The 19,795-nt window shown below is 44.0% G+C and overlaps 1 protein-coding gene across 7 annotated transcripts in view; it reads right to left on the minus strand.

Annotated features, from left to right (window-relative positions):
• LOC115471822 (torsin-1A-interacting protein 1-like) overlaps positions 1-19,795 on the minus strand; it is a 110,002-nt gene that overhangs the window by 62,961 nt on the left and 27,246 nt on the right. For 3 of the 7 annotated variants that reach the window (XM_030205670.1, XM_030205665.1, XM_030205664.1), the window contains 2 exons: positions 6,614-6,652; positions 2,972-3,037 (listed from right to left, as the gene is read on the minus strand). In XM_030205670.1, the coding sequence (XP_030061530.1) occupies positions 2,972-3,037; positions 6,614-6,652 (105 nt within the window). The remainder of the gene's footprint in view (positions 1-2,971; positions 3,038-6,613; positions 6,653-19,795) is intronic. The other 4 variants (XM_030205671.1, XM_030205666.1, XM_030205668.1 and 1 more) reach the window with 2 other exon arrangements.

Here is a 19,795-nt window from a genome sequence, read left to right on the forward strand (position 1 = left end):
CCTGCCTGTGCTGAAAGCTGATGAACAATGCTTTCGGTGAGCACTTTGGTGGACCGACGCCAATGCAGGGCATAACAGATGAACTATTTGAAGAACCCACTGATTGGAGGGGCCACCTGTCTTGGAAAGAAAATCCAGCCTCCTCCTTACCGGGTAGGTTGTCCAAGACAGTTACTCCGAGTGTGGCTATACTCTTCTGGAGCCAGTCAAAAGCTCATCCCCTTGTTTCGACTAGGGAGTCAGCTGAGACTTTGGAGGTCAGGACTAGTGAAGCCGAGAACACTGGGCCTGGGGGTTCAGAGTAGGTGGTGAAAACCTATGTGTTTGCAAATACGGTTGCCACTTTAGCCCACTCGAAACCCTCCTGGACTAAGAGGTCGCAGCTGGAGATTACCGAGATAAGGTCTGGATGGTAACAGTATGTTTCTTTAAGAGGTCAGTGATCTCCTCCACCTTGTCCTCAAAAAGACTGTCTCCTCAGCAAGCTACATCTGCCAACCTTTCCTGAACTACTGGTTCTAGGTCAGAGATATGCAGCCATGAGAGTTTGCGCATCCCCACCCCCATGGTGGAGAGTCTGGACGCAATATCAAAAATGAATCTTAAGTGTCCCTGGCAAGATACTTCCTGCACGCCAGCTGCTTACTGGCCTACTGGCGAAGCTCTGCAGCCTGCTCCTGTGGAAGAGAATCCACAAGACTAATGTGTAGTAGATTCCAAGAAAAGGCTTGTGTCCAGCTGGTAGGACTAGATGAAGGCAATAAGCATCAAAGCCTAAAAAGTCTTCCTCCCAAATGAGTAATGTCCGAGCCTCCATGCCTGAGGGAGCCAAGGCACGAGTCCTGGAGCTCCTAGTTCATTTGAAGGTGGATTCAATAACCAGAAAGTGGCGAGACAGTTGTGCCCTCTAAAATCTGGGAGCCTTCTGGATACGATACCGTGTATCCACCTTCTTAAGTGCGACCTGCACCGACAGGGGAGATTCCCAGTTTGTCAGTGCATCTTTAAGGATAGGGTGCAATGGTACTGTGACCCCTTCCTTAAGAGGCAGCTCATACTCCAGAACAGCTAACATCTCTGCCCTGGGGTCTTCCTCCATCTCCAACTTAAACGGGATAGCTGAAGCCATCTCCTTAACAAAACCGTTGAGAGAGACTCTCAGGTGGAGATTTAGATCTCTCTTGAGGTGAGGAGGGATCAGAAGGTATCCCATAAAACTCCTCCTCTAAGAAGTAATGAGGGTCAAAGTCCCATGAGCACTTCCAGTCAAGACTCTTCACCGTATTCAGATCAGGCTAAGTGAGTCTGTGCCTGCCTTGGCTCTGTGGAACCACGTCCATGCCCCGAAGAGCGGCGCAGTACAGTCCTACCTTCAGACTCCATGGAAGATTCCTTCATTGACAGAGAGAAGTACTGCATGAGTCGATGTAGACACCCTTCAAGGCGCTGATGCCAAAGATCTCTCCACAGGTATGAATGGAGCCTCAGGAAGAATCTGGGGCTGATCAGCAGCTGGTGCAAGCGCCCTCAATACCCAAGCAATTTGCAGCTAGCTGCACTAGCTCCTTCCCGAGCATGCCTTGGAACTGCTCATCAAAGGAAGGCATTGGAAGAGGCAGCCTGAGAAAGCATCAATTTCGAAATGGAAGCGGGAACCTGGCTGCTCATAGACTTATGCACCAGCACCTCTATCAAAGAGGAAGAGCGCTCCTCCCAGAGCCAGTGCAACTCAGGTACTGGCGATGCCAATGCCCCAGAGCTCCCAGCACAGTGCAACGAGCACTGATGCTTATGCTTCTTAGGCTTCCCCCGATGCTCAGCATCATGGTCCTTAGTTACTGACGAGGACAAGATTAAACCTGTACATGCCCTCAGTGTCAGGTCTGATGCTGACCAGTCCTGGGTCCTACTTTCAGCACCCGATGTTGAGAGATGGGGTGACCTCCTCGATACCGGTGCACTCCTGGTGGCAGTTGAGTCTTAGCAGCCATTGAGGTCAATGGTTCTTGTGCTGATGTCGATGGATCAGACAAAAAGTCTCTCCTGCTGGACCTGCCGTTCCCTCTGTGTTCTCAACTGCATTTGCAAACAGAGAGCAAGAGCTAGGCTTGTGGACAGGCTCAAGGCACCTGATTCACCAAGAGTGCAGATCTGCCACAGAACTCATCAGATTACATTGGGCACACCTTTTGAAGCCACTGGGGATCTTCCTGGACATCGAGAAAAGAATCGCAGCCAAAGCAAACTCCTTAATTGTGAACTGTAAAAAAGGGGCAGCATTTAAACGGAGGTCGGTGCTCTGGCCTAAACAGGCCTAGCAACTCATGAAAAAGAAAGGAAGCGTGAAGAGCGGAAAATACTACAAAAATTAAATAGTAACAGAATAAAGAGGTAGGAGTAACAATTGCAAAAGGGATAAAAATATCCACATAGGAAAGCACTGAGAATCAGAAAAAAAAGTACCAAGAAGAGAATGAAATGACGTGTCCTCCCTGCTCTGCAAAAAAACAAAGACTGAGGGACCAGGCAGGAAGGCACCACTGCATGCACAGTGGGATGCTGTTAGAAAATTCTACATTAACCTTGCTAGTCTGCATCCACACCAGGCTCCATCAGATGACATCACCCAGCTGTGAGAATACAACTGGCCTGCTTGTCTTCTGAGAAACTTCATTATTGAAAATCAACTACAGATTATTTCTGAAATCTCAGGAATACCGATGAACCAGCATTTACAAAGAATCTACCATGTATCATTTCTACAGCACTGCTAGGCACACTGTACAAAAAACTCACGTTACATTATGGTCAGTATGGAGGTAAACCATATACAGAGCACGAAAAGTTATGGACTTCACATACACACAGCAAACAGTTTGATGAGAAGAAAGAAACAAAGACCAGCACGTTGGTACTGAAGCCTTGGAGGCAGAAATCACACAAGCTCCTAGCAAGAGAGGGAAAGTCATACCACTACTTTCTTCAGGAGGCATGCTCTTCGGCTTCTCCTCTTCACTGATAACCATACCATCACCTCCATAAAAAACAAAAGAAAATGTATCATAACAGGGAAAAAAAACACTGCTAGGAGTGTGATAGGAGTTCAACCTACTCATCCAAGAAAGATATGAACCTGTGACATATTAACATCACCAGGCTGCATAAACAGCTCTCCCCCTTTTATAGGGCACAGATCCTAAGTTTTATCAATTGGCATGAAACTAGCTTCACTGCTACCAAACATTCAGCAACAGTCTAGTCCTCATTAAAGATTCATCAAACTTATACCTTTGCCACACCCATAAATACATTGTCATCCTTACAACTTGCCAGGGAACTTTTAACCATTCTTAGAAATCCCTTTGTTACTAAGTACACATTTTTTCATTTAATATACAAGTAAGCTTTGGAATTCTTTGCTGGAGGGTACTGTACAGGAAGTTGATGTCTTTTTTTTTTTTTTTTAACGTTTGGACAAGTTCTTAGAGGAAAAGTCCGTAAGCCACTGTTAACCAGATTGGCTTTTCCCAAGTCTCTGCTTATCCCTTGGGTAAGCAGCATGGAATCTACTTTTTTGAATCCTGCCAGGTACTTGAAACTAGGATTAGCCACCACTGGAAACAGGATACTGGGCTTAATTGATCTTTGGTCTAATCTAGTAATGTTTTAAGTTCTTGTCCTTTTCTCTCACAGAAGGGCTTCAGCTTCCTTTACTATGCACTACCTGGTGTGAAGGCAAATTCCCACAGTCAACTGAAGTGATGCATTCCAAAACTTGTTCACTACGTTTTTTTCAAAAACAATTTCATACCAGGGATAAGACTGCCTTTATAGATGGCCATAGGATGTGTGAAAATATGCACAAAAAAGCTGTTCATGCATTTTATTCACAGGGCAATGGTCTCCAACACACGGTTCCAGAAGTCCTCCGTTTCAACCCCTCAAACAGTCAGGATAAATGGCCTACCCCCCCCCCCCCCCCAGTCTGTGTCCTCTCAGCTCCATCTAGCTGCCTGTTTAAGTCACCTGAACTTGCCTTTAGCGCTGCCACGCTTATGGCATGCAGCTTCTCCTGCCCAAAGACTCTCTATAGCACCCCGCCTCCTCCGACAGAGCTTCCTCTTTCCAGGCGGGACGCTACAGAGAGGATTCACGTGGTAAGAAAAGCAACATGCCTTCAGCACAGCAGTGTTAAAGGCAAGTTCGGAGGGTTGAGAAAGGCAGATAGAGCAGAGGGTGAAAGGATGTGGACTGTTGGGGGGAGGGGGAGGGTGCAGGATGCCAAAAAAGGTAAGCAGAGATGCCCAGAGGAAGAAAAGAAAGATATGGACTGAAGGCAGAGGGGGTTTCAGAGGGAAATATGCAGGAAATAGGGGATGGAAAAAGCAAAGAAGGAAGATTGTGCTCATGGAGGAGAGGAAAGAAAGGAAGAAATAGTGACCACAGAGATGGAGCCCATGTAGAGGAAGGGAAGGGGAGAGAAAAGGCAGGAAATAGCGCCCATAGAGGGGAGGGGAAGGAAAAGGAAGGGAAGAGAAAAGAGATGATCATGCCTATGGATGGAAGGGAAGAGATGGAAACTAGATAGATTTGAGGAGGAGGAAGCAAAATTGAAGAAAGTTTAATGTGAAAGATGGATATAGAGCAGGAAGCAAAGGAGGAACAAAATGATTAGAAAGATAACATTACCAGACAACAAATTTTAAAATGACAATTTTATTTTAAAAGTTAAATACGTAAGCCTGAACTTTTTGGTGGCCCCTGGAGCACTCCCTTGACCGCTTTGTGGCCCTTTATGTGAAAAGGGTTGGAGACCACTGTCTTAAGGTACATAATATTCTCATGTTGGATAGATTTCTTGAATATAAAAAAAATTGCATTTATCCAGAGAACAACGTTTTGTACTTAACAGGTTTTGGAATTCAAATCTTCAAAATTGTCTGTCAAAATTACCTGTAATAGTTACAAAATAGAACTACCTTAAAGAAGATCTCAAAGTTTTGAAACAGTTCTGTACCTCATCCTAGGAGTCACAGGCTAAAATATCCAGTTCATTCACATGCAATATACACTCCCTTCTTATGACATATCCATATAGAAGGTGCCAAGAATATATGTAAATGTACAGAATACTGGCATAGGTGTATATGTATCAGGAAAAAAACAGGGGAAAGATCCTCTATGTCTGTATGCCAGTAGTCCAAAGAGTAGAGAGTGACACAAATGGCAATCAGCCATTGGAAATTAATTCAAAAAGGTATTATTGAAAGAACCAGCATTACAGACCCGACACAGGCCGTGTTTTGGTGGGCACAGCCACCTGAATCAGGTTTGCTTCCAGCGCTTATATGTCTTTTCATCACTGGGAAACAAGTTCACAGTACAGTCCAGTGTTTACTGGTCATCTTTATGCACCAGATCTTCCTTGTTTTGTGCATACCGAGTTTAATTTGCGACCCCAATGCAGGTGGCTGTGCCCACCGAAACACGGCCCGTGTCAGGTCTGTAATGCTGGTGCTTTCAATAAACACCCCTTGACTTCATTTCCAATGGCTGATTGACATTTGTGTCACCCTCTACTTCTCTTTGGACTATATGCTCCTATACATATAAATGCCAATATTCCAGCTATGCACTATTCTATAGTCTGAAGCTGGGCATATACATGAGCAGAGTGTGGGCAGGGTACACAGTTACATGCATATATTGTACTTATGCATTTTTTTCCTTTCAGCAATCTAGACACAAGCATTCACAACAGCTATATGTCTAAGTAATCAAGCCTAAAATATACAAGATTATTTGCCCAACTATGCTAGTAGGAAAGTAGGTGCCAACCTCACAGGGCCAATACACATGGATTCTTAGTTACCCAGGCTTCATTACTTAGCAAAGGACTGTCTCAAAAGCCTGAATCTGAAAACATAATAACCCAACAAAGGCACTTTCTCTATGTAACTAATCAGCTGATTTTTCTCTCAGGAGAGAAACTTGGGAAGTGGGGAAGATGGGACTGATATACCAGTGAGCACCAAGTTTTATTTAAATCTCTTTTAGCACTCTTGTGGAACTCCCATAAAGGGAGCAACTTGTTCTATGTTGGAGCTGTATAGAAATCTTCCTAATGTTTCTGCCCATTTGTAACTTGGGTATCTCTACTAGTCTGTGGGATTGTTTCAGCTCTGTTCCCACTTCCTTGTTCATACTGTGGTTTAACTTAATATGTTTGAAAGACCACTTTTAAACATTACAGATAAGTGGTTTACAACAACAACAAAAAAGTAATAGTAAAGGAAAGAAACCAAAGACAAAAAAAAAAAAATTAGAAAATGTTGAAGAACTGAGAACAGTAGGAGAGTTAAAGAGACAGGACTTGTAGACCAAGTCTAAGGGCCCTATTTACAAAGGCGCATTACTGTTTTCAGCTCACGCTAACCGTATAGATGCCCATAATATTCCTATGGGCGTCTACACGGTGAGCGCGTGCTAAAAACGCTAGTGCGCCTTTGTAAACAGGGCCCCAAGTCACCAAGCAGTTCTTACTGAAAGAGAGGAAGGTATTATTCTAAAACAGTCTAGTGATTCAGAATATTTAATAATTTTGGTAACACACCTGCAGGTTCTTCTTCCATCTCACTTGAACTTACAGAAACTGAGAAGAAAAAAAAAAATTACAAGGCTCAGATCTGGAATACCTGCATACCATTCCTCTTCTCTTTTAAGCCTTTCCAATCAAATGAAAATACCCTTCCTAAACCAGAGTATTTTAAAAGTTTTCCAACACTAAATAGCTGCTCTTATTTGAATATTAGGGCAGACACAAGAACTGTTACCACAGCACACCAACAAGCAATGCCCCCAAAGAGTGACAAACAGCCAGGGCCAGCCCAGCCACTGGACAAGACTAGGCTGACACCTAAGGCACCAGCTTCTGGGGGACGCCAAAGAGCAGCTGCAGTCAGACCAAAATGATAGGTTCTGAATCACACAAACTCAAAGAAAGAGGAAGTACTTTTATCATTAGGGAAGATGGGCAGTTTCAAGTAGCATACAAACAAAAGAGAGGCAAATATAACTACGGCAACCAATACCACAACCAAGCCCTGCAAAACCATCAGGATAGGTTTATCAAATTTTATTGCATAAAATAAAATCAGTAACATATAACAAAGTGAGTCATGCAAAAATGTAAACCCACAGACCAAAATCACGTATTAATCTAAAGTGTCAGAGGCCTGAGACATTTCAGCCTTTAAACAAAAATAGGACTGCATTTTGAGTGTAAAATTAATTTTTAAGTTTGTATGTTTGACCCTTCCCTGATTGACAGATAAGCCTAATCAAGGGCTGGAGCAGGAAAAGTAGTGTTTCAAGAGCTGTCCAGCTAGGAGTTTCTTTATAAGCACTATTAATGCTTAGTTTAGAGGCTGGCTGTCATTTTCACAGGTAGGACGAGAGAGGCTACTTGCCTGGGATTCTCCATGAACAGCAGGATAAATTAGTCACATGTAGATGATGATGATTATTATTATTACACTTGTATCCCGCGCTTTCCCACTCAAAGCAGGTTCAATGCGGCTTACATAGTAAAAGGAATACAGATTATTATTAGAGGGTAATTATTATTAGATGACATCCAATGGTCCCATGGATGGAATAACTCTCTAATAGATCAAAGTTGCTTTTTTTTTTTCCTTTGAAAAGAGTTCCTGTGAGCCCTAAAGAGCCAGCCCACTTGCTGCCTCAGCAAGTCCCAAGCATGGGTTGGTTAATCCAAGAGAGAAGGTGGGTGGATTGTGTGGCTGACTTACACTGCTGTCCATGGAGAACCCCCATTACAGTTAAGAAACCTCACTTTCTCCATGGACAAACATTTAAGGGAACAACAGAATTTTAGCAATCGAGTCACTGGAGGTTCATTTCTCAACGTTCATGTTTTGTTGTCTAGATTGTAAACCATCCAGATCTGCAAGTCAGATTGGGCAGTATAGTAAGTTTTAATCAAACATATAAAAGGCAAGTGACCGACTCACTTGCAAATGCGCAATAGAGACTTCCCTCTCTGTCCCGCCCCCGCATCAAGACGTAATGACGGAACAGAGAGGGAAACTGCGCTGAGGAGGGAACCGCCGAGGTCGCTACCACTCCCCCCTGAGGTCGCCACTACCGCTCCCCCCCCCCCCCCCCCCCCCGGGTCACCGCAGGACCCCCTCCGCCCGGGCTCTCTCTTCTCCATTGAACTTACAGCGCCGAAACCGAAGCAGACAGATCAGCTCCCATTGGCCTTCCTTCCCTGCCTGTGTCCCGCCCTCGCCGACGTTACGTCACACGAGGGTGGGACACAGGCAGGGAAGGAAGTCCGATGGGAGGCGATCTGCCTGCTGCGGTTTCGGCGCTGTAAGTTCAATGGAGAAGAGAGGGCCTGGCCCAGGTGGAGGGGGGGCGTCGGCAACCTAGGGGAGGGGGGTAGCGGTAGCGGCGACCTCGAGGGGGGGCGCGGCGACCTCGGGGGGGGGGGCAGGAGAAATGCTGGACATGGGAGGTCTCAGAAGGAGGGGGGCCTTGGAGCTGGGAGGGATGGACGGAGGGGAGCCTTGGAGCTGGCTGGGAGGGTGGGCCTTGGAGCTGGGAAGGAAGCAGGGAGGATGCTGGACATGGGAGGTCAGAAGTAGGGGGGCCTTGGAGATGGGAGGGGAGGGACGGAGGGCCTTGGAGCTGGCAGGGAAGGAGGGAGGGTGGGAGTTACATATCAAAATAAAACATACCAATACTTGCCCGTTTTAATGGGCTTAACGGCTAGTAAACTATAAACAGGAGATGGCACATGCACTATAATATTCAAAATATGCAAGAAACTTCCAATCTGCTAAAAATGAAAAGGTGGAAAAAGGACTTCAGTGGCTTAGGTCACATCTTAATAATACTTTGGACTAATGACCGGCCCAACTTCATCAATCCTATAAAGAACCTCCTGTAACATTATCAACTTTATTTCATTTTCTTATACTAGTTTTTCATTATTACAGTCCATGTTCACAGGTGCATATCTGAAACATAAGCTGATTGGCTTCTTCAGGAGCGCCATCTTGAATGAATTTATATTCCCAGGATTGTGGGGAGTACTGAAATTGCTGCATGACAATAACACTCCTGAAGAAGCCAATGTGAAACAGTTGCGCTGTAGAGCAAGGCAGCTTATGTTTCAGATAGTACCTGATTGAACATGGACTATAATAATGAAAAACTAGTACAAGACTGGCTCTCTCTGGGGATTGTTGTTTTTGAGCTTCCTCCATAACTCCAGCAGGAGCAAAGTAAGCAACTGGAATGAGTTCTTCTGTTGGTTATCGAAGAATGGTGAACACAAAAAGTACCATGAATGTAACATGTAATTTAGAAAAGCTAAGCCTGTTTTTTTAGGAGGTATTTTTATTATTTGGCAGTGTTGCATGGAGTTCTAATGATAATGGCTGAGAACATTATCTGCTTAATGTGAGAACAGACAAAATGTCACGGTGATAAAGCTAGATGTTAGTGCGGCATTTGAAACAATCAGGAGCAATTGTTGCAAGAGTTGAGTGGATTAGTATAATGAGTGTAGTCTTACGGTGGTTTAAATCATTCTGGAAAGTAAACTAACAAATAATGGTGGGGGAATTCTCTTCACGGGCCTGGCCGCATAGTTGGGGGAGGAGGTGTTCCATAAGGGTCTATATTTTCTCCACATCTGATATCTATATTGTTCCACTTTGTATAGTGATAAGGAAGGGAGGACTGTACTTTCATGTACATGCAGACGATGCCCAGGTTTTAAATTCCCGTAAAATTAGGAGACATAGGAACTGGGGAAGGGATAGGAGGTAAAATGAAGATGGTAATTCACTGGCTGAAACAGATTCAAATTGAAATTTTTTTTTTAAACTGTAAAAGAGAATAGCTACAGCTTAGTCATCAATTCACAGTGACCCGACAGATTGTTCAGGATTTGCTTTTGTGTTTGGGCATGATTAAGCACCTCCAGGCTTATTTGTCACCAGCTTACCTCATTACGGTGATATGGGTACTGTAATGCAATACCAGCAGAGCTGCTACAAAAGTTACAATGCCTCCCATTAGTACACAATATGGTAGCACTAATGACAGGTTGTTTAAAGAGCATGGACTATATTTCTCCTGTACTAACACTGATACATTGGTTGCCAGTTAAGTGGATTCAGTAAAAGGTTCTGATGCTGGCTTGTAAGGTTAGACATAAGCGGGATCCTGTATTTTTGCACGAGAAGATTTGTAATTATGTTCCTAGGTAGTCTTTGAGGCCCAAGGAAAAGAATCTTAGACTCGTTTGTTATCAGCGAGAGAGGATCTGGATATACACAAACAAACCAAAGCAGTTTGGCCTCCATCATGGGTATAGTAGAATCTGGGAAATATTCAAAAGGACAGACATGCATATTAAATAAAAAACAATGATTTACTAGATGATAAAATACAGATACATCAAAAGCATTAACATACAAATAACATGCTTACCAATAAATACAAAAATAAAAAAAGCCTGAAATGAAAACATTTACATAAAAGGGTTTTAAATGCAACCATACTGTCAAATTAATATCTTATGTTGATGATATTCTAGCAGAGCTGAATACTTAGTGATTTGTATGCGATATATAAATTTAAACAACATCAATTATTGCAATAAATCTTTATTCAGGAGGCCTTTTACAAAGCCGAGCTAGCATTTTTAGCTTGCAGTAAAAAAAAATCAGCTGGCGGTAAAAGCTAAGACACCCATAGGAATATAATGGGCGTCTCAGCATTTATTGCCAGCTGATTTTTACCACAAGCTAAAAACTCTAGTGCAGCTTTGTAAAAGACTCCCTCAATTCCTAACATATAAACCATAAAATCATTATCTAAAAACATGGTTCCCTTACAGTGAAACATCCTATGAGATATTAAACTGAAGGGCTTATAGAAAGAAATGGTTATGTACTCAAAGAGGTTGAGCTTTGAATTTAAGGGACTGAACCAGTATGCAAACTTAAAAGGATTTGGTAATCAATGCTAACTGTATGTGGAAGGGCATTTTTGATATAATATTCAAAATGCTTTGAGAAGAACTACAGGCAAAACTGGAATGCTGTTTAACATGCTTGCTGAAACATCACAAGCGTTACCATAGTAAAAATGTCAATCAACTCAATGGCGGGAAAGTGGAACTAAAAATGGCAGCACAGAACACTATGCTTTTGCTTCTTATAGTTTGTAGTTTATTACATTTAATATACTACTCTACATCGTTACAATATCAGGAACATTACTGAACTGCGCCCATGAAACGCTTTGTTGTTGCAGAAAAAGATAACTCAATCTGACAACAGCATCTCTAATAGAATCCTATATAATAAAACGCACCTCCAACATTCTGAAGCCGAGAAAGTGAAGCCTTCAAGCCTTGAAGCATTCCTGCAACGTTCCGGAACTACGTGTCATCAATTGAGGAGATGGAGCCTTACAGAGCTCATGAATGCTTCAAGGCTTCACTTTCTCACATACACACACTCACTCTCTGTCTCTCACATACACTCTCTCTCACTCACACAGACTCACACACACACACACACACACTGTCTCTCTCTGACACAAACACACACACACAGTCTGTCTCTCTCTCTCTCTCACTCACACACTCCATCTCTCACCCATACACTCTCAAACATACACACTCCGAGGAAAGGGGGGCATGGAACTCGGAGGGAAGGGGGGGCCAAGAACCCGGGGGGGGGGGAGGAGAGGAGAGAGAAGGAGAGGAGAGGGATGGAGGGGGGCCTGCACCTTGGACGGAAAGGGGTCATGGAACTCGGAGCCCCACACACACACACTCACTCTGTCTCTCACATACACTCTCTCTCACACACTCACTCTCTCTCTCACTCACACACACACACCGAGGAAAACCTTGCTAGCGCCCGTTTCATTTGTGTCAGAAACGGGCCTGTTTTACTAGTTGTTGAGTAAGCATCAGAACATTTCATAGAAAGAGGTTCTGATAGTACAACAAACAGGAGCACTAAGACTTGAAATCTTCATTTGGCCACTAAGGGTTTTTTTTTTGTTTTGTTTTTTTTTGGGGGGGGGGGGTTCTTGCAATTAAGCACAGGGGCTGAACACCTTTTAGTTTGTAATTCACGTTGATAATTATTTCCATATAAAAGCAATTAATGGCAGAATAGTGCACAAATAAATTAGTCTCTATGAAGGCTTATTGCAAGCTAGTGCATGGGGAAAAAAAATGTAACAGTGCAGCAGTGGTTTATAAGAAAAGACAGCCGGTAATCTCCACTGAATATTAGTGCTTAGCGGCTAGCTGGCTGAGCATGAATATTCAGTGCTACACTGGCTAAATTGAGCTAAGATAGGCCAAAACTGAAACCAGATATTCAGTGCCGGTTGCTGGATACGGCCTAGCATTGAATATCAGGGGTTAGTGCTGGCAGCTAATCATGCTGCCTGCCATCGGCTAAACAACAGGGGGGGGGGGGGGAATAGATATTAAATAGGTCCCATAGAGGCATATTTTCAAAGCACTTAGCCTTCCAAAGTTTCTATGGAACTTTGGAAGGCTAAGTGTTTTGAAAATATGCCTCTTAGTGTACTACATTGCCCTGTGAGAACAACTGAATAGAGGTGAAAGGACTGGCGATAACCCTGCATTAATTACTATACTGTAAAGCAGATCTGTATAATGTTCCGAATTGAGGTAATATTATATATCCATAAGCCAAAATGATTTGTTTTTGAGAGGGGTAAGATTTTCATATTTTCTCAATTACAGTTATAAAAAGGCTAACAAGGTGCACTAGTGAATAGCATACAATGATCAGAGTGAAAAAGTTTATCTTACCTGATAATTTTCTTTCCTTTAGTCACAGATGAATCCAGAGACATGGATTGTGGACCATCTACCAGCAGGTGGAGATAAAGAGCTCTGAATTGAACTTTGTCTTATTGGACAGGTTGCTCCTAGGACCTAGGATATTCAGAATTTCTCTTAACAAAGCACAAAGCACAGAAATCAAACTAACCAAATAACCTTGTAGCAAAAAACTTCAGACACCAGCCCTTGACGCCGAAAAAACTGTGAAGCATAGGGTGGCACTGCATTGGGACATCATTAGGTCCATGACCAACTGAAAGGCCACTGTTGACAACTCCCACTCTCCCGGATCCACACTGTGCCAACTCAAAGTCTGTCTGAACATTCAATGCTCCAGCAATGTGCGCTGCCAAAAGCTGAGTTAGATACGCCTTTGCCCAATGCAGAAGTAAAATCCGCCTCCTGTCCCAAAGAGGGGCTGAGAGTGCCTCCTGCAGGTTGATGTAGGCCACCATGGTCATGTTGTTGGAGAACACTCGAACCTGTGACCTCTCCAACAGGGACCGAAACGCCAGAAGAGTCAAATGAACAGCTTGGAGTTCCAACCTGTTGATCGGCCACAGGGACACTGTCACTGTCCAGAGATCCAGAGCGTACTGAGACCAACAATGCGCCTCCCATCTGGTCAAACTGGTATCGAAGATAACCACCATCCAATCGGGAGAACACTGTGGCTCAGGTTGGCTGATCACAGCCACCAGGCCAAACTGTTCTTTGCCAGCAGCTGCCACTGGAGGTGACGTTTGTAATCCTGGGACACGGAGACCAACTGCTCAGAATAGATTGCTGAAGGGACCGCATGTGGGCCCTTGCCCAAGCCACCTCCTCTACTGTTGCAGACCCTGGGAGAGAGGAATTATGTCAACCAACGAATCTGCAAGTAGAGTTTGATCTGCCACTGTGTCGGCAAAAACACCTTGCCCTGCGCAGTGTTGAAGCAAACCCCAAGATACTCCAGTGTCTGAGTGGGAAGAAGATGACTCTTGGCAAAGTAGGATGACCCAACCTAGGGACTAACAGTTCCACCACTACACTTTCCTGCAATGATGACACTCTGAAAAACCAGTCGGCCAGATAAGGGTGTACTTTGATGCCCTCCTTTTGCAGGGCTGCAGCCAACACCATCATCAACTTGGAAAAGGAGAAATAGCCAGGCCGAACAGCATTGTCCAAACCTGAAAAAGCCGACTCAGAATCGCAAAGCGAAATCACTGGTGAGGAGGCCCGACAGGAATATGTAATTAGGCCTCCTTGAGATCCAGAACCATGAGAAATTCCCCTGGCTGTGATCACACCTCAAATACTGTGTTCAATTCTGGTCACCACATCTCAAAAAAGATACAATGGAATTAGAAAAGGTGCAGAGAAGGTCAACGAAAATGATAAAGGGGATGGGACTTCCTTATGAGGAAAGGCTAAAGTGGCTAGGGGAGATATGATAGAGGTCTATAAAATAATGAGTGGAGTTGAACAGGTAGACATAAAGCGTCTGTTTACTCTTTCCAAAAATACTAGAATTAGGGGGCATGCAATGAAGTTACAAAGTAGTAAATTTAAAACAAATTGGAGAAATGTTTTCTTCACTCAACGTGCGATTAAACTCTGGAATTCGTTGCCAGAGAATGTGGTAAAGGCAGTAAGCTTAGCTGGGTTTAAAATAGATTTGGATGGCTTCCTAAAGGAAAAGTCCATAGACCATTATTAAAATGGACTTGGGGAAAATCCACTGCTTATTTCTGGGACAAGCAGAATAAAATGTTTTGTACTTTTTTGGGATCTTGCCAGGTATTTCTGACCTGGATTGGCCACTGTTGGAAACAGGATGCTGGGCTTGATGGACCTTCTTTGGTCTGTCCCAGTATGGCAATACTCATGAACCTATCAACGACCGCAGTCTCAATGGAAAAATGCTGCACCCTAAGAGGCTGACCCTCTTGAGGGCAAGCAACAGCTGAGAGGATCCTTCCTTCTTGGATACCACAAAACAGATGGAACAGCGACCCAGCCCCTGCTCTGGGAGGGGCACGGGAACAATCACTCCCAACTGGAGAAGCCACTGAAGCATGTCCTGCACCGCCACCTACTTGCGGCACATGGGAAAGCAAAGAAAAAATCTGCGCCGGGAGAAGAAAACTAATTTATATCCATCTTGGATAGGCTCCAAGATTCACTGGCCTACTGTGATTTTGGCCCACTTGTAAAAGAGTAAGAGGCACCACCCCTATCAGCGGCAATTACTGGTCCAAGACACCTTCACTGTGAAGTGCAAAGAGCAAAGGGGGTTCTACGAGACTGACCCACAGAGCATTTGTCTGGGCGAAAGGACTGCTTTGGCTGATACTGGGCTTCTAAGAAAAGTTCAGGTGACCCAGCTGATACCTTACTGTCTTTAAAGCAAAGCCTAAAATGCCCAGCCTTCCCCAAAGAACAGGATCTGTCTTCCGGAAGGCGCTGAGATTTAGAGTTGCCTAAATCCTTGGCCAGCTTCTCGAAGTCTTCCCAAATAATAGCCTGCCCTTAAACAGTAGCCTAATTGCTTCTTAGATGACGCATCCGCCGCCCAGTGACAAAACCACAACAAACAGTGCACCACCACCACCACCAAGGACATCTGCTTGGCTGATGACCGAACCAGATCGTACAAGGCTTCCATCAAACAGGCTAGTCCAGTTTCCACATCCAGGAACTCAGAAGTAGGCTTTGCCCCTGTATCTGGCAATGAATTTGAAGCCTGCTGCACTCAAGACAAACATGCCCGGGCCACATATGAGCTGTACACCACTGCCCGCAGAGCCAGGGCCGAAATCTCAAAAGAAAGCTTCAAAGAGGATTCCAGCTTTTGGTCTTGCACATCTTTGAGTGCCACGCCTCCCACTACTGGCAACGTAGTCTTCTTCGTGACCGCCGCCACCAAGCAATCAACCTTAGGCAGCGCCAAGCTGTCATGAAACGCCTAGCACACATCTGGGACTAACCCTGCAACCAGAAGAGGGTCTATCCCCAGCACAGCTCTGGTCCGCCTGCACCTGCCGCTTGTGCTCTACACTAGCACCCTCCTCCCACTCTATCCCACTCCCAACCACCTCTGGGTGAGTCTCCCAATCTCACGGTGTTCCCCAACAGTGAACCATAAAAACAGATTGAACAAAAACAGCACATAACAGGTAACTGAATATGGATCAATTATAAAACTATCTAAAATTTTGTTCACTACCTGAATAGTGCCTGGAGAGTACAGCAAATATAGCTGCTCACAGGTAATGGAATATAACTGCTCACAGGGTCTCAGAGAAGAGATCCTTTTCTCTTCTCTCCCAATCTGAGACTGGGGGAAAAGCCAGTACCACCCTGACTGAATTTGAGCTCCTGGGCCAATCTGAGCCCAGAACAGCAAATTTTAAAAGTAGCTGGCCACATCACTGCAGGTTACTTCCTCTGTGTGCTAAATAAAGAACAGTCACTTTCTGCCACATATTTAAACAAAATATGCACCACCTGCTGGCCAAACTAGAGAAATACACTTCAAGAAATGATTAATACAGTTTTAAAGGCTTAACTGTTTTGTCACACAAGCAATCCAGCTCAACCTAAGTCACCGGACAGAGACGGGACATCATCTTGGCCACCCAGAGGCTAGTAACCTGGAGTAGCCCACTGAGCCAAAATAAGCTCCTATATAGCCTTGTGCACCAGAAAGGCCTTAAAAAGCCATCAGATGCTGGCCATCTTAGGTTCAGAGGCTGCCGAAGCCAGCGGCTCTGGGTCCGAGATATTTAACACCTGCAAGGCTTTGGAAATAAAACCCGGCAGCTCCTCTTTATAGAGCACCTGGACCGTCGTTGGATAATGCACCTCATCCTCAATAACCTTCCCATCCTCCAGCTCCTCCAACCGATGCAAGGACAGATAGAGGGTGCAGGCAACTTCTTCTCCGAGGGGACAGAGGGCTGTAGACCCAAAATTCAACCCTGAACCTAAATGCCGCTGTTTGTCCCCAGAAGCAGGCTGCACTGGCTGAGACCCAAAAGAAGGGCATGGGACACCCAACACAAACTCAGAACCCAGATGTGCCCTTTTCAATAAATACACTCTATGAATAGGCAAAACAAATTTGGATAATGGCTCTCCCGTCTTCCCTCGTCCCCCCCCCCCCCCCCCAACCAGGGGATGCACTACACTCACCCCCTGGAGTGGAGGAGTGCCCTGTCTCTATATCTGGCAACGGGAAAACAGCCCATGATACGGTGGTGTCAGAACTGTGGTTATTCAACATGTCCGCCAAAACTGCGCAGGCCTGAGGGAAAGTGGGATGTGTGTCCTGAGCATGGGAAGCCATTGTGCCAAAATCAACTTACTCTGCATTTGCTGGGTCAAGGCCTAAACAGCCCACCTGATGCTGCTCTCCGCAGCAGGAAGCACTTCACTAATTCAGCCACCACGAACATACCAGCGCCAGCAAACACACGGTGGGAGCCCGACACAGGAAAGAAATTAGAGCAACACTCACCCAGAACCGGTCAGAAGTGGTGTCCAGGGAAAACAGTGCTGTGTGCAAGCTAAGCTTCACCTCACTCACCCAAACATAGCCCACCAGCACAAAAAATGTGCAAATACGCACCAGATAGAAAGAACCTCTGTGTCTCTTATTTTAAGAGGAACTATGAGGAAGGAGAAAGTGGCAAAGGGCTGGAGAGAAGTCCAGGGTGCTCAGACAAAGAATCCTCAAGCTGCACTGAACCAGAAAACTGGAACAGGAGTGCAGTCAGAACAACCCAGGAGCTGTGAGAAGACCGTCCATCTGACTACTGGAGATGGAGAATACTGATTGTCCTAGGAGCAACCTGTCCAATAAGACAGTTCAATTCAGTGCTCTATATCTCCACCTGCTGGTAGATGGTTACAACCTACATGTCTCTGAATTCATCTGCTGCTGATGCTAAGGAATTTAGCTTTATAGTAATTTAATATTTTATTTTCTTAGCATACTATTAGGGACATAAGTAACATTAGTGAGTTTCGTAATGGTATATGATGTAACAGTGGCCTGGCCATGGGTCCATCTACTTGGGGCTCGGGTCCGCCCAGTAGCAGTGCAAAAACCTGAGCAGGTGCTGGCACCAGGGGTGACTCACTAAAGCTGTTGACTCAGCTGCGCTGGAGGGAATTCAGGCTGTTTTCACAGACGTCTTCAGCAACCGGGGCTTGGGATTCCTGCCAGCTCAGGTATTTGAGTTTGGATGGGGGTACAGAGAGTGGAATGGGGAAGGCAGAATGCCGAGAGGAAACTGTGCCCACCAATTTTGGCGGTAGGCTTGCCCAAAATTTGGAGTCCCACCAATTTTGGCAGTAGGCTTGCCCAAAATTTGGGGTCAAGCTGTGTCACTGCTGTGCAATTTTTGTTAAACATGAAAAGAAAGATTTATTTCAAGTTAAAAATCCCAATTTTGTTTTGTTTTTTTGTTAACAATGTTTGCAACAATATTACTAAAACTAAGATAGACATGGGGGAAGCCACTGCTTGCCCTGGGATTAGTAGCATGGAATCTTGCTAGTAATTGGGTTTCTGCCAGGTACTTGTGACCTGGATTGGCCACTGTTGGAAGCAGGATACTGGACTAGATGGTTGGTCTGACCCAAAATGGCTGTTCTTAAAATGTTATAAGCAAGTTTAAAATATGCTCTCTAATGTTAGTTGTAAGGTAAAAATCAATGACAGTTTGACAGGCTTTAATGAAAGGCTGACTTTGTTTATCTAGCAATTTGTTTGTGGCTCTATTTAGAAGCAGTGCCCTGCTGAATAGAGCTTTAAAGAAAGAGTTGAAAGAGCAAAGCTATAAATAAAAAGCTCTCTCATATTGGCAGTTTTAATGAAAGATGAGCTTTGTTTATTTACAGCTTTTACTTGCTGCTCCATTTAGAAGCAGTGTCTTGTTAAATGTTGTTTTATTATGAGACACTTCTTCAATACAGCAAAGAATTTGCTGGGTTCTCAAGTAAGCTCTTTTTAATTATATATAATGTAAATTCTTTCAATCGTGAACTCCAAGATAACATATGGTATTTATGGTTGAATACACAGCAGGGGATTTTGTATAAGAATAATTAAGATGTGTACCTGAATGTAACTCACCTTGAGCTACCACTGAAAAAAATGTGAGCAAAATCCAAATAAATAAATATTATTTTACTGTTAACCCCAGTTATTAGTAACTAGGTCTCACTACACTGGGACCTGTGCTTAAGTATCGAGAACTAATGGTACAATAACATATCTTAACGGTAGCCCATGTTGATAATTACACCCCTAAGAGTAGTAAATAAACCAGGTGTTTAGACGATGATACTACAGCTTATGTGTAAGGAATTGAAGATTTGTTACAATAATTTTTTTCTTTTAATTTATATATCATTTCTATAAATCATTATTTGATTATTCAGCTCTGCTAGAATATCAGCTTAAGATATTAATTTGGCAATATGGTTGAATATAAAAACATTTTACAGTATGTAAATGCTTTCACCTAAGGCTCTTTTACATTTGGCTTTTATTTATTGCTACACATATTGATGTTGATTTATTTGTAGGTTTTACTGATGCATCTCTATATTTCATAATTTCTCTCCCCCCTCCCCGTATACATAGTCCATTCAAAGTGAATGGGCTATGCCGGCATTAGCGCCCAGCAACTGCTAACATGGCTTAGTAAACGGGGGGGGGGGGTTAATATTTATATAAATTTATTATTTAACATTTATGCAGTAGTACATTAGTCTGTCCTTTTGAATGTTTCTCAGATTCCAACACTGCAGGCAAAGGCTGAAACACACAGGTGCATCGGGTGATTTTTAGAACTA

Source organism: Microcaecilia unicolor, chromosome 6, assembly GCF_901765095.1.
Source record: "Microcaecilia unicolor chromosome 6, aMicUni1.1, whole genome shotgun sequence".
NCBI classification, from domain to species: Eukaryota; Metazoa; Chordata; class Amphibia; order Gymnophiona; family Siphonopidae; genus Microcaecilia; species Microcaecilia unicolor.